The sequence below is a fragment of the Rhipicephalus sanguineus genome, chromosome 8, assembly GCF_013339695.2.
Source record: "Rhipicephalus sanguineus isolate Rsan-2018 chromosome 8, BIME_Rsan_1.4, whole genome shotgun sequence".
NCBI lineage: Eukaryota > Metazoa > Arthropoda > Arachnida > Ixodida > Ixodidae > Rhipicephalus > Rhipicephalus sanguineus.
Genome location: NC_051183.1, coordinates 65212674 through 65227153, shown reverse-complemented (window position 1 = coordinate 65227153; position 14480 = coordinate 65212674). Strand labels below are relative to the sequence as shown.

Below are 14480 nucleotides of genomic sequence, written 5' to 3'. Positions count from 1 at the left end.
GTTCCACAAGTAGTTTTTTAGGGCGAGTTGGCACTTACTGAAGCGCATGATGTTGTACCGCAAAACTCGAATATAAAAAGTAAGAGGCCACCTCTCCTACTTCTTTTTGCCTCAGTGTTTCTTTTCGAGTTTACGCTACCCTACCATGTCCTTCTTGCGCGCTCCATGATGGTATATTTGAAACAAAAAATATATGAACTGAAGATATTTCGCAACAATCTATTCATTGAAGCAGGTGAAGTGATCTGAAACGGCACGGCATAAAACAAGCTCAGAAGAAGAAAAGCTGGAGCAATTTTCAAGGCTCTCAATAGATGCCAAGAACATAATAATAATACCAGGGGTTTACCATCCCGAAACGACGATATGATTATGAGAGACGCCGTAGAGGAGGGTTCCGGAAATTTCGACCACCTGGGGTTCATTAACGTGTACTTAAATCTAACTACATGGGCCTCAAACATTTTCGCCTCCGTCGAAAATGCAGCCGCCGCTGCCGGGATTCGATCCCGCGACCTTCGCGCCGGCAGTCGAGCGCCATAGCCACTAGGCCACCGTGGCATGGCGATGCCAAGAGTAAGGAAACGATGCCGACAGTACAGAATAGCGCACTTTTTGCCACGAAGGACCACTCGCTCTTTAAGTCTTGTCATCGCCATTACGCGCATGCGACGAAAGACGGAACCGACGGAAGCACATTCATAATGTTGTTTTGCCGCAAAATAGTGCTACACCGTACATTGGGATCGTTTTAGACTTCGTTTACGAGCTAATTCAAGCCCAGATTAAATGTTCCAACCTATAAGAGCCAAATACAAAGTTTTCTCCTGAATACCGACGATAGTGGGCTATATAGATTTTAGCCGAATATAAATTTGACGTATTTAGGGGACAGGAACACACTGGCAAGAAATTGAATGCACAGAAAGTGCATTTGGCTATATATATATATAAGATCTTCAGAACTGCCCATTCGAATTGCATACACCAGTGCATAAAGTTGCGTAAAGCAATAATGTCAATGCCACCGGAACACATTTCCAGTGCAGTCGTGGGTTTGTTGTTTTACTGTATCGTGACTGTCACTGAAGGTGAATACATTCATGAAGTCCACACAATCTTTTGCGTGCAACCCATGTTTTCGACAAGACAATAAACGAGTAAACGTGCTTACCGAAATCTTTAGGATCGCATCCGTCCATCTCACCACTTCCAATAATTTCACCTCCACCTAGAAGTGAAAGGTATGAAAAGACTCATTACCAATTACGTTCTCAACAAATGTGTTTTTTTCGCCGTGTTCACATCCGCGTGTGTAACGGGATGGGTTCGCGTGATGTTGAACTGTTCAGATATGCTAACAATTACAAGAAAACAGTAATGCGAATCCGGCACCCTAAATTGAAGCTAAACGGAGATAGGCTGTCTTGCAACGCTGCTTTAGAGCTATACAGCGACCGTCGTGGCTGCTAGTGGAACTGGCCACTACAGTACTCACGGATTCAAACGCGACATCTAATTTTTTTTTACTGTAGGGATTGGTATGCGTAATTTCTCGAGATAGCCACGTCATGTCGTGACGAATCTGGTCTCTAAAGATAGTGTTGGCTCTGATGTACGCGTTGGAATAAAAAGTGCGCCGGTATAACCCGAACTGATTGTGGTGGAAACGAAAGTATGTGTGCTACTTAGCCCTCAATTGTCCTGTTTTAATGCGTCAGTACTGCACATCCCATTCTGGATTTGGCACATACGTATACAAAATATTAAGACAGTGGTACCGCCGCGGCCATAAACAATTGTTATACATACTCAATCGAAGGGCGCTATCAACAAGTGACAAGAAGATGGGGTCTCCACAGACTCAAGTGCACGTGTTATAGTACCGTACGCATGACTCAGGAAATGGTTTCGTTCGATCTAGCAGTACGTTGCATTTTCAAATAGCCGGGTTTACATGTATTATTCATATTTATGCCTTTTTCCTTCCCCATTTTCATTTATATACGCCCTTTAGTTTTATGATATTTTCCTCTCATCATTGTCATTGGTGTGCGGAAATTGCGATAGAAGAACTCAAGCCACGTCTCGTGTTTCTTTTTTGCAAATTTAGCTGTGATGAGTTGTAGTGTCATGAGAATTACACCATTCTAGGCAATGACGAAATTCAAGTGCGAATGATACACGCTTTCTATCAATGGTATCACTGTGCGTTTAATTGTTTATCGCTGTGCAACCGCCAATGATGCAAATTGTCAGGCGTAAGCATACCGAAGTTGACTGTGGCAAACTTCAAACTTGTACACGAAAGAATGTTGACGATCAGATGTGTTCCCACATCGCGTTTTCTCCCGCATTGAGCGGCCTCCCACTCCCCTTGCCTCAAAATAATACGTGCACCTCTCGGCTAACTGACCAAGAATGAATGCACCCAGTGCCACTATCATAAGATTGATGAAATCAGCACCACGAACTACTGACAGCTACCGGCCCCTCATTTCGATTATACAGGCAATAGGCCGCTACACAATGGTTCTACATACTTCCAAATGAGGCAGGTACTGGCCGAAATGCAGGAAACACATTCCAGAGGGTGCATCGTCTATTCATGAGGGAGTTACGTTAACTAATTAATTCGTTTCATATGAGAGTCATTTCTGCTACAACCAAAGCCACTTTTGCCGCTTCAAGGTCAGTCTGTTCATCTATCTAGGCGCCTACGCCTGGATGCTCTGGTGTTCGTCACTTTAACTTGTCATCTACCAAAATTTGCACAGGATGATATGAGCAAATGAAAAATATTCGCTGTCCATCTTATGAGTAACATGATATGACTGTCGCGTACGTCACGAAGCCCTTTCGTGTGGCTCATACTCACATACCATGGCCCATGCAGGCCGATATGTGCCCATAAACAACGAAGATGGACATTGGAAACATCATGACAATTCGCTGAGTTAAATGAGAGAAATATACAGTTTTTTTTTATAATTGGCGTTTTCAATGTAGCAGAGAAACGCTGAAAAATGGGCTGCAACAACCCTCAGCCAGCAACCCCGTGGTATAGATTGAATAAGGTTGGGAAGTGAGACTGTTTGTTCGCCATTAGACTGCACAGAGGTGCATGGCTGACAAACGGACAGAAAGAAGACACGATGAGACTATCCGTGTTAATGGCGCAATATTGGGCTTTCTAATATACACATCGAGATTGCGTGTAATACATCGGCAGTTCCTACCAACTGCGGTGGTGATGCTTGTCTTACGTGTCTTACGTGAACTGATGTCCCACTGTTACCTATCCTCCCTGTAATAATGTAATAAACTGCAGATTTGCACACATGTGAAGCAATAAGCTAATCTAGCGTTGCTTGTGCCAGCAGGACTACAGAATCGTTGTTAATATTGTGCTTCGATGAAAGGTACAGCTGTGTTGTAACGTGAGTTCCGACGTCCCGTCGGCCAGTGAGCAAGCTTTTACCCGCCGGTGTAGTCGACGTGCCTGGTAATCTCACGATAGGCACAGAACTACTCTAATTGCACAAAGACGTCGATGCCCGTCGTAAGGCTTGGCTCAAAGCCAAGAAATGCGGCACCAGTACCTACTAGCTTACTGCTTCACAAGAAAGCATGTGCACGTGGCCCGCCCAACTTTTTTAAAGCCGAAAGCCTCATATTTGTGTTTAAATATTGTGGGAGTGGTATAAAAATATCAGGTGAGCGCCTCATCTGCGTCTCCACTTTGTCTTTGCACCGTTCGCGTGAGCAGCAGTGGCGTTGAAACCAAGTGAGGTGGCGGCCCTGGGGAGGAGGATCGAAATGCCAGCGGCGGCGCCCGATCAACGTTCTGCAAATGGCAACATGACGCTCTCAGCGCGTTCGCGCGCCCGGTGAACGCTGCCGCGTAGGCTCACAGCTTCATGCAACATCGTTATGGACCCAACTAGGCCTTCGCTTTGACCGTCTGAGAAAGTTCTGTACATCCCCCATTTTTTTTCCTATACATATGTTGTCAGCACTGACACAAACGCAGCTGTTACACAATGGCCGATCGCGGCCATAGCATCTACGATTTCCTACAATTGACTATACTTGAACTACAGTTTCTTTGGAGAAGGGAACGTGCCAATTCCTGGTTAGTGGTCAGGATGCAAATTTTCGATTGTTAGCGTAAGGCTTTAACAACGCAAACTACGGAGATGTGTGCACTATTCATCTCTCTGAACGTTCCATTCGGCACCTTACTTAATTTTGAAACTGACGCTGACTTTTATGAAAGTAAACTAAGGACAAAAAAGACGATGCAATTAGTGTGCAGTGCTTTACTGTTAACAAAAATATTCGGGCATATTCAATTATCACTTCGTTTAGCTATATTAGGTGAAATATTTACATGACATGCGTCAAATCGTCAGATGTGTAAATAGGAATGATTCTACAACAACATAAAGGTAACAGGAATCTCCAAGAGTGTTGTACTGTTTGTCATATCTAAACCTACCAGATCTAACTTTTATCGGCTTGAAGAGTGTGGTCATCATAAATCAGGTCATTTAAGCATACCATCAACTGCCCGGCGTATGCGTGAACACCGTCATTTCGACAGTAAATTATTTAATGTCTTTTACCGCATCTACAGCTTTCTTTTCGCTACAATGAAATATACATCTCATTTAAGAATTCAAGGTTATTATTTTTTGTATGCAAGCATCATTTTTATCTAGCCTATTTCCATAATAGAACTTCGTCCAGCCCTAACAAACTCATTGAGCCACTTTTTTGTCAGATATTCTTTAAAACGAAAACACCAACACCTGGACGGTAACATGTTAGTAATGTTCCAATGAAGATGTTGATTGCATCTTGATTAAGGAGTTTTGTTGCAATCAAGATGCGTTTGCTGAGGCGCATCGATGAACGCTAACATGCACATTCTTTTTTTCTCAATTGTCCCTTAAAATTTTGTAAACACTCTCTTAACAGGTGGTTTCATTCCTTACGAGCGAGTTGCATAGCCTTCTGGGTACTCGTATATTATTTGTACGTAAAAACTAATCGATCATGTGAAAACCACTTTTTAAATTTTCTTTCGTTTTTGTACATGCAAAAAAGTTGCATGATTTTTTTCCTTTCCCAAACAGCCGCATAAAACACTTTTCACATTGTAAATATCTCTCTATCGAATATCGACGACATGTGAAAAATGTGAGTGTTTACCTTCCTCTTGCGTTGGCGTCGATATTTCTTCTACCACATGTGCACCGCCACCAGCAGCAGAGCGGCTGGACACATCAAGTGGGGTGATCCTACGGTTATGAGTGAGAATTCCTCGCTGAAATGTAGAATTATGCAAAAAAATAGATATATTTTGGTAATCTGTGGAAACGAACCAAATATCTTGATATTGCCATCAAAGTATACAAGTTCTGGTTAATCCATTGTTAATTACTTTCCACCAACACAATGTTTGTTTCACAAATTAGGTCCTCTTCTGCACTGCCTTGAAAATACAGTGTATACCGGTGTCACACGGGTACGTTTGATCGCGATCACGCCTAATACGCATCGAATTCTCCGTCTTAATTGGCTCCTGTACGCAAGCTGCAGAAGGAAGCCAATCTCAGATGAGAAATGTGATTCCGACCAGGCTTAATCGCCACTAGCAGCGCGCCGTGTGGCATCGGTATTATATCGCACCAAGCTCAAGCAAGTGCACTTGATCAAGGAATGCTGATGCTAGTCAAAGTAATAACAGAAGAGGAGGACGAGAGGTTGAATAGATGAAAATACGCTATTTCTGCAGCCCTATTTGAAAATACGGCTCAGTGTATGTATAAGCAAGCAAGAAAAGAAAGCGCCACTGTCATATGACACTGAACGCTTTCCGGGATTGTGAAGGTGTTATGTTTTAAAGCGACCCGGGACGAAATATAGACACAAAACGAAATGTTGAGCTTTGCGGCATTCACTCTGTAATTTGGAAATATTTCGAGTGCCCTCGTGGTCACTTTCGTCGATCCCAAGCCAAGGCTCGAACGCGGGATCTTTCTCAGTCTATGCAAATACCTTACTCCAAATTCCAGCAGTATCGCACTAAGCGTTCATTTGCTGCGCACATCTGAGCATATCAATCATTGAGGTATGTGTGATATATGACTGAAATTATCGCGTTTAATTACGCATCCAATGCCGTTGCAGTTAAGGTTGTGCCCATGCCTTCTTATGTAACGGTATTTGTCAGTTGAACTAATCGGTTTAGTTGTGGCAAGAAACGCACGTCATGACAGATTGAGAATAGACAGAAAACTGTCCTTTTGTTGAAAAGCACCAACAGGTTAGATAAGGGGTGGTGGTGGCGTCTGATGTTGTCATTACTGTCTCGTTACAGACACAGGGCTAGGTGTAACGACTGCAAGGCGATTGGTATACCGGTTATCTGATCTGCGCGCATAATTTCACGGTAGACCTCTACAAGGATACATAGGTTGATGAATGGCCACAAGTCTTTTCGGGGAACCAGAGAGAGAAGCGACGAAAGACCGCTAAAGTATCACACGCGCTAGCACCATTCCCATAGTTACAAGCGCAGAAGATCTTTCGGAAAACAACCAGTTGCGAATCCGCAGTGCGTAACTACGTGCGGGGGCGCATTTCCCCCGAAGCTCTCCAGATCTTAAGCAAGGCCGTTCGACAGCAGTTTAATAGCACCTCGATCCTGTGGTTCCCAGCACACGCCGCCACTCCCACCGAGAAGGGCCCCCCCTAACTGGAACGAGGTGGCACACCACAATGCTCGAGAAATGACCCGCCGCGCAGAGTCGGAGACCGCCTCGTCCAGTTCGGACCTCCTGGTTCAAAACATGCTTGAACGCTTAGTCAGGTACAACGACGTCACCAGGCACTACCAGTTAGGCAAGCGGATATTGCCCCCCCCCCCCACCTCCTCTCAAGCTGAAACGACGCCAGGCAGTGGTTTGGCGACAATTGCAGACACACGCCTTCCCCAGTTCGGTGCGATTGCGGCGCATTTTCGCCAAGCAATACACGAGTGCTATTTGCAAATTGTGTCAGACAACTCTCGCACAACTCTCGCACAGCAGGTAAATGGCAGTATCTCCGGAGGCTCTTGCGCCGAAGTGGGCCGCCGCTCTGTGCAGCTCCAACTTTAACGCACAAGAGTGGGCAGTCCAGCGGGCCCGAGAGGCGGCGACGAGGCAAGGCCTCGAAGTCCCCTTATGGGAGACCTGAGGCCGGGTTATTAAAAGTCGCCGGGCTTTCAATGAAGTCGTGTTCATTCATCCATTGTGAGATAGAGAAAGAGAAGTTGTAGTGGCCAGCTAGACGTTGGTGGATTTTGATATACATAGTGAAAATACATAAAGTACTTTGAGAGGTTTGCTAGAATGACTACAAGTCTACTGTTTGTACAGATCTCGGCCGTTATTACTAACAGCATGGTCATGCATATAACAGTAGACAATCTTCAAAATACATGCGCTTAAATAAAAATTGATTGAAGTATACAACTGAAAGTTTACACTGAGAATGTTTTCACTGCATATTATGAAACTCTATAGGATGCATCATTTGTCAAAAAAGGAAAAAAAAAGCACACTATCAGAAAATATTTTATTGCTGAAAACGATGTTAAACGAATGAAAAATCCACGCAGATGTTCAAAATGCCTAAGCATGTTTTTTTTTTTACATTGTATGAAGTCAATGGCTCAAATAGAATGCCAGGCACCTGCTATATAAATTCATGAGATGTCCAGCCAGGTAGGGACTCGTAAAACGCAGAAGTATTTAGCGAAACGACCGGCAACGCAACGTGGGCGCTATTCTATAAACAACGCCATGAGTTGTTTACAATCGCATTCTCATCGCATCTAACATATAAGCATAGCTCTTATGAAGCTTCCTGCCACCACCATGTAAACTTCGAAAATCTATGCGTAGCTTTACTGGGCATAACGTTCGTCTTTGTTAACAGCTGCGTTGTACACGAACCGGCAAGTTCTTCCAACTGCGTTTAAGCGCAGCTTTGTGTGTGGTTTGCGGTAACGTAAAGCTGTTACGCAGGAGGCAGCAGTTCCACCAAATACTCTTTATTTCTTGTAATGAACACAAAGGAACCCCGTGGCTCCACTGCTTGTCCGAGAGGGTGCTCTTCGGACGCATGACTCAGTGCTGACGACGAATTTTTACACTTTTACATTTCCGACCTCTACGCTATGCCAGAAAAATTCCTTCTAATTCTTTTGCTGACATAACACTTCCTCGCAACTACATACTTTTGAAGACCGAGGCTTCTAACCGGCTAATCAAGTCACCAGTGCTAGGTGGTGGATTTAACGGTATACTAAGACTTTCCCAGCTTTTCTTCTTTAGCCGAGAATTGCGCAACGCGCAGAATACTTTTGTCCATTAGATTTTTCGAAAAATTATGTAATACGGTTCGCCAAAAATTTTGGAGATTTCATCAATAAAACTTCAGAGATATCGTGGGGCCTCAACATTCATATGGGTGCGGATCACCAACGCGGTTGCATTGGCGTTTCTTCTGTAGACGCATGTACGGTCTTTTCTACGGCGTAACTGCACACAGTGATGGTCTTGAAATGCACGGTCGTATCACACATTCTCCGCTTTTGCACTGCCCCGCCTTTGCACGGTCGCGCGTTCACTCTCGGTATTCGTATTGTCTGTATTCGGGTTGCTGTTGTTGAAGCCTCTCCGCTTTCTTAGTATTTTTTCTCCGGACGTGAACGCGCCGCGCCGTTTTGGCGTCTAGACTTCTTAAGTTTTACCTCTAGCGCTGAACGTCGTACTACAGCCGCTCCAGCACACAATTCCGAGGCATTCATCGACGCGTGGGCCCGCGACGCCCTTTTAATTTTGTTCCGTGTTCTTGTCTTGATACGGTCTCTACGTAGGGGCACAATAAGGCAAAAAAGAAAGAAGGGAAACCTGGGAACGCATGAAATACAGCTAAACAGCCCAAATGTAAACATTGTTGCCATTTCCTTTTGAAAGCCAGAGAAAATTAGAGCGTTGCAAGCTTTGACATTTCACTTGGGCTCTTCTGACTTGAAGATCAAAGTTTGCCTTTCTTCAACATGTTATATCGACACAGCGCTTCAGCCAATAGCTGATGCTCAGAACCAGTGGTACCCTAGGTGTTTTCATGCATTTCACAGCGCTGCTTAATATTGCTGTACATAAGCACCGAAAGCACGAACAGCAGGGCGTCACATGTTTCACGTCGCAATAGGGCATATTATATCGACTAAGAGATTGCATTAAAAATTAAAGGTTTTATCTCCTTAGGTTAAACATAATACTAGCAACATTTTTTCTATTCCGCTGTGAAATCGAGAATGAGGCGTACTTATGTCGTGTAATAAAACACAGTGCAAATTGATTATTTTTCTTCCTGGACTTCACAAACGCTCAAAAAAGAACTAACGGTTTTTCTTAGCGTGTGTTTCATTTCCTCAGTTAATATCTTGCATTGTTTGCATATGCACTTTTTGCAATGCGCATGAAGCCCATCCTGCTTGAGCCAAATTGTTGCCTTGTAGTATTTCGCATTAATTAACAAATTAATGTTATGATGCGTTCCTGTCGAAGTACCAACTGTGGGCGCGATACACGCTTCCTGGCATTCCCCTCTTGCTTCGAACAAGTGGGAAGCCTGAAGTGGTGAAAAATAATCTGTTCAGAAAGGGGATGTTGCACGATTTGCGACATCCCCATGACCAACTATTCCTTTCCTCTTTCTTCAGAACTTTCATACGTTGAAATTTTTAAAGAATGCGTTGTTTTGTTGCCTTATTGATTTATGTATTTGCATCGTTGTCATGAATAACACAACGTTTCTAGACTTATCTCTAGTTTGTTGACAAAGAAAAGCTGCAATAAGAAAATAAGCAATTAATAATTTCGTCTCATTTTAACAACCGAATATCGGACACGTTCCGCAGAAGTCAGCGTGCGTAATTATGTGGTGGTCATCTTTGGCACGTAAATCGTGGAATATTGTATTTCAGTTATAATTTATCACTGAACTCAAGATGCGAAATGGTTCACATAACAACTTTTTGAAAAGCACGCACACTTGCAAGCATGAAAAAGCAATGCACAAGGTATGGCGTACAAGAAATCCCTTCTCAGCTGCTCAGCGTTTAAAATTGAGCGTGATCTGTTACTGGCAAGCATTGGCTATGTACAAAGAGATGTTCCTGAAGTTCTTGAATCAAAATACCCAGTGTTAAATTCTACGCAGCAGTGCTATTGATTTGCCCCGTTGAACTTACCACTCGTACGCCGCCTTCTGGTACTTGATCTACGATGAGAGATGACTGATGGGTCCTATCATGATACAAGTTTTTTTCGAGTTCTTTCCCGTTTAGCTGTCAAAGAAATCGTCATCTATGTACATTGTTTCAATTATCACTACTAATCCTCATGCAAAGTGTTACAAAAAAGCATTAGCATCCGCTGTGTAATAGAAATTAAATTGTCGCATTGCGGTAATGCAAACGAAAATCGCACTCCCCGTGAAACCAAAATAGAACAAGATGAAGAAATCGAGTAAAAGTTATATACCAGTTTATTCTACCAGAAACCTCGTAGAGACAAAGTTAGTAAAAAGCAAAAGAGCTATGATTGCGAATATTAAGGTTGTTAATATGCATTACTATACGCCCCAAAGTTAAACGCCACAATCACCATGCATTATGCACGAAGACTGAATATTGTGCCGGCTTGAGATGCAGGAAGCTGATAAAATACTCTTCACAAAATATGCCATGGCTGACTTACAAGGTACTTGAGTTGTTTCGCCTAGCATGTTCTGCGAATAGCATGTAGTACAGTGCCGTCCACACTTAGGGTCAACACGGCTCAGCGTGTCCGCGCTCTGCGGAGCGCCAGTGCATCCAGCGCGGCCGCGCATCAAAGCGCAGTGGCGCATGCGCACAAGAACCCACAGGAGCGACTACATCGCATCGTCTGCTGCAGTGCCGGCCGGTGCTGGCACGCCCGCGAATGATTCGCTGTAGTACAGCAAGAGCAGCGCGTTCCCGTGCGCATGCGCCGTTTCGTTTCGATGCGCGGCCGCGCTATATGCTCTGGCGCTCCGCAGAGCGCGGCTACGTTCAGCCGTGTTCAACCCAAGAGCGAACGCCACTGTACATTGTCCCTGTACATCTTCGGTCATTTTTCACTTCAGTGGAGTCGCTAAGAGAAAAAAATTGGCCAAGCTTGCACTAGGTACTAAGCCGCGCAAGCATTGAAACGGCGAAATTGGACGATTCTGAAGGCTAATGTGGTTTACGAGAACGGAAATCTGGGCGAGTTTGTAATAATTCATCATAGAGCATGTAGCGCAATAATTACGGGGACACAAGAAAGCAACATACACACGAGACGAGCGCTAACTTCAAACTGAAATGTATTCTCAGAATCCACGCCTATTTATAAACCAGCAGAGATCAAAACAGCACATCGTCACCCAAGAACGTAATCCACAATGAATAGTATGATCAAGATGTTATCATACTATTCATTATGGATTACGCTCCGATACAACAACAACGTGAAAGTATTTGGCTGCACCATCAACAGATGGGAGGGGAGGCGGGGGAGGGGGGTGTTCTTTCTTCTTTCTATTGGATGCTGCAATAGCGCCAAGCATCTATTGCGGTAGTTGGACGATTATTAACGCAGCGCTTTGGGCGGGCTGGTATGTCATACTGAGGCCTATAGCGCATTAAAAACACGGGCAAAGAAAGACGTGGCACACAGAGGTGCTAACTTGCCACAATGTTTATTTCGAAAACAGGGAACGGCATATATGGGAAACATCGTTTTCCAACCATCACCACTCTGCGCAGTTTGCAATACCAAGCGACAGTTGAGTATTGCAAAGTGCGTATAGTACTAATGGGTGTAAATCGATGTTGCCTATATATGTGGTTTCTTGCTTTCGAAATAAACATTGGATGATTACGTTCTCCCTCTCCTCGACAGTTTTCTGTTCAATGAGAATGGAAAATTTGATGCTCCAAAAAGTCTATCGAATATTACGCCATCACCGCTGATGCGTAATTACACATCCTTTTCTTCTTTCAAGGCCAACCGATTATCAGAGACAGCGCGTGTGTCTCCCCAGTGAGCACGAATGAGAGCAGGTGCCCAAGAACCTTTGTTTTGTTGTTCTCATCCATCAATAGCGTGGGCGTGCAGTATATTCCCGCGTTAGGATCGGTCATGATTTCTTTCACTCCAACAGGCTCTGCGACATTATAGCTACCTTGCATCCCCGGACGTCACAATCGAATACACTACGGCGTCTCTTTTGTGAAACGAAAAGCTTCGCAATGCGGTCATTCATCAATTCCTAGTGTTTTTCAGGTACACTCCTACATTATTTAACTAAACCGAATTTGATAAAGGCATTTATTCAGATATTCTAGAAGTATAAAACCTCAGCATACTGAAGTGAATAATATCACAAATTAGGCTGGCTAAATCGAAATAATGCTAATGGGTACTTCACAGTGCGAACACAAGGAGAAAAATGAAAAGACGAACTACACAGTGCTCCTGTCATCACTTCTCCATTTGCCTCTCTGTTCGAACTGTGTAACATCTTTTACGATGAAGCGAGTACGTTGGTGGTATCACTTTCTTATAATGCCGTAGTTTAATCAAATGTCTCAACCATGACACATGCAATAATCGATGAATATACGTTAAGCAGTCTGCTTTTTTTCTTGTTGATCAGAGTTTTCAGCTAGCATTTCATGTTATTTTTACTCTGAGTTTTTCTTTTTGTAGCTTTGAATTGCCCCATTGTGTTTTTCAACCAGCTGGAGGCATTTGTAGGGATCTGTTACAACATTTTTTGGTTATTTTCTGCTCGTCTTATGCTGCCCTTATAACTTCACCCGGCACACGAACTTAGATATCTTGACTATATCTGCACTGTATGGGCAACTATACTGATACAAATTATAAACATTATTTAGGAAACATGAATACTATATTTGCTGCCTCAGTGTGGTACTCATGTAAGGGTGTAAAGAATGCCTGATTGCCTCTTGAAAAGAATTTGAATGATTTGCATCAGCATCTCCTGATGTCATTAGTAGCCTTACGATTTCTGTATAAGAATCTGTATAGGATGAAGATACAAATTGTAAATCCTTCGCTAGTACAGAGCTCTTTTCCAGAGTAAGGGTTAGACCATCATGAACGTGCAAGATGAGTTGGCCACTTTGATCCCTGCTTTCGAGAAGCCTTGGGTACACAATGAGCCCTGCAAAAGAAATGATAGGTGCAAGAGAGCGCAACAGTATTCCTGAAAAATTTCTGCATTTTTATACTGGCGTTCCTTATACAAGCAGTGTATTTGTTACTGAACGCGGTATTTTACCGAGTAATGCAGAAGAGTTTCTCACTGTAATTTTTATGAAAGTTCGTGTCATCGTTAGAAAATGAACCATGTAGTATCTTTCTAATTCGGGTATTTAGGGATGGATGTCTAAGTTTAGCACAGGCCCCTGAGATCACGCTATGTGACATGGATACTGTGTGACATGCAGACTAGGAAGATGTGCATTCCATTTTACGTATTAACAGAACCTCTCAAACTCAGTTACAAATGACATTTGGTGGCTACAGCGCATATTATTTTCCCCCAATGTGTAAAATTCACAGAGATTAAGCTTGCTGAGACAACACCACAGTATTTATCGCACTGTGTAATGTTTCTATGAAAGCTGTACTTACCTGAGCAATACTTGTTAAGAAAGGTAGAGAAAAATACGTAATGGCACGCTGCGGCAATTAATGGCCTAGCTTTTGCTCTGTAGTGAAAGCACAGGTAAGACTTCATAGCCGTTAGGGTTGAGGTATCCTGCGGCCTCTCTTTCACTTCTGCGGATTGAAGAAAACGCATGCCGTTAAATATGCTGGTAATGCAACATATTTTATATACTAAATAAAGGGCATGTGCGCCGATGTGCTATGGTATAGAACGTAGAACACAGCGTTCGCGAAGCTGAGAGGTTACATTACCAGTGAATGTGCGTAAATGGGTGCTTGTGTAAATTCTAAGTACTCCGAGCAATGTTTATGCGTTGGACGCGCGCACGTTCAGAGAAAACAAGAAAGCGAAGTGCTTCCTTTCATCCCTCCCGCCTCTCCTGTATAAGTTTCAGCACGCTCGATGAGATGAAAGGAGAGAGAAAGTGCGTAAGGCGTGAGACATATCCCTGTACCTCCGCTTATACCTTACAAGTTCTAAAAACAGTTGCGGCAGTCGAATCATGAGGCAATATACCTTGTTAGTGACTTCATCTCATGATTACTTGGAAAAGTGTTGCAGGACCCCAATAAAAGCATACTTTGCCTCGGTACGACTGCGCAACACAAAAAAAGCACTGACAACAAAGCAGAAGATACACCCAG

The 14480-nt window shown here is 43.5% G+C and overlaps 1 protein-coding gene across 2 annotated transcripts in view; it reads right to left on the bottom strand.

Annotated features, from left to right (window-relative positions):
• LOC119402030 (venom metalloproteinase antarease-like TtrivMP_A) overlaps positions 1-13942 on the bottom strand; it is a 223783-nt gene extending 209841 nt beyond the window's left edge. For both annotated transcript variants that reach the window (XM_049418474.1, XM_037669095.2), the window contains exons 1-5: positions 13800-13942; positions 13166-13326; positions 10319-10414; positions 5218-5332; positions 1175-1231 (exon numbers count right to left, since the gene is read on the bottom strand). In XM_049418474.1, the coding sequence (XP_049274431.1) occupies positions 1175-1231; positions 5218-5332; positions 10319-10414; positions 13166-13326; positions 13800-13905 (535 nt within the window). In that variant the 5' untranslated portion in view covers positions 13906-13942. The remainder of the gene's footprint in view (positions 1-1174; positions 1232-5217; positions 5333-10318; positions 10415-13165; positions 13327-13799) is intronic.
• Between the last annotated feature and the right edge of the window lie 538 nt (positions 13943-14480).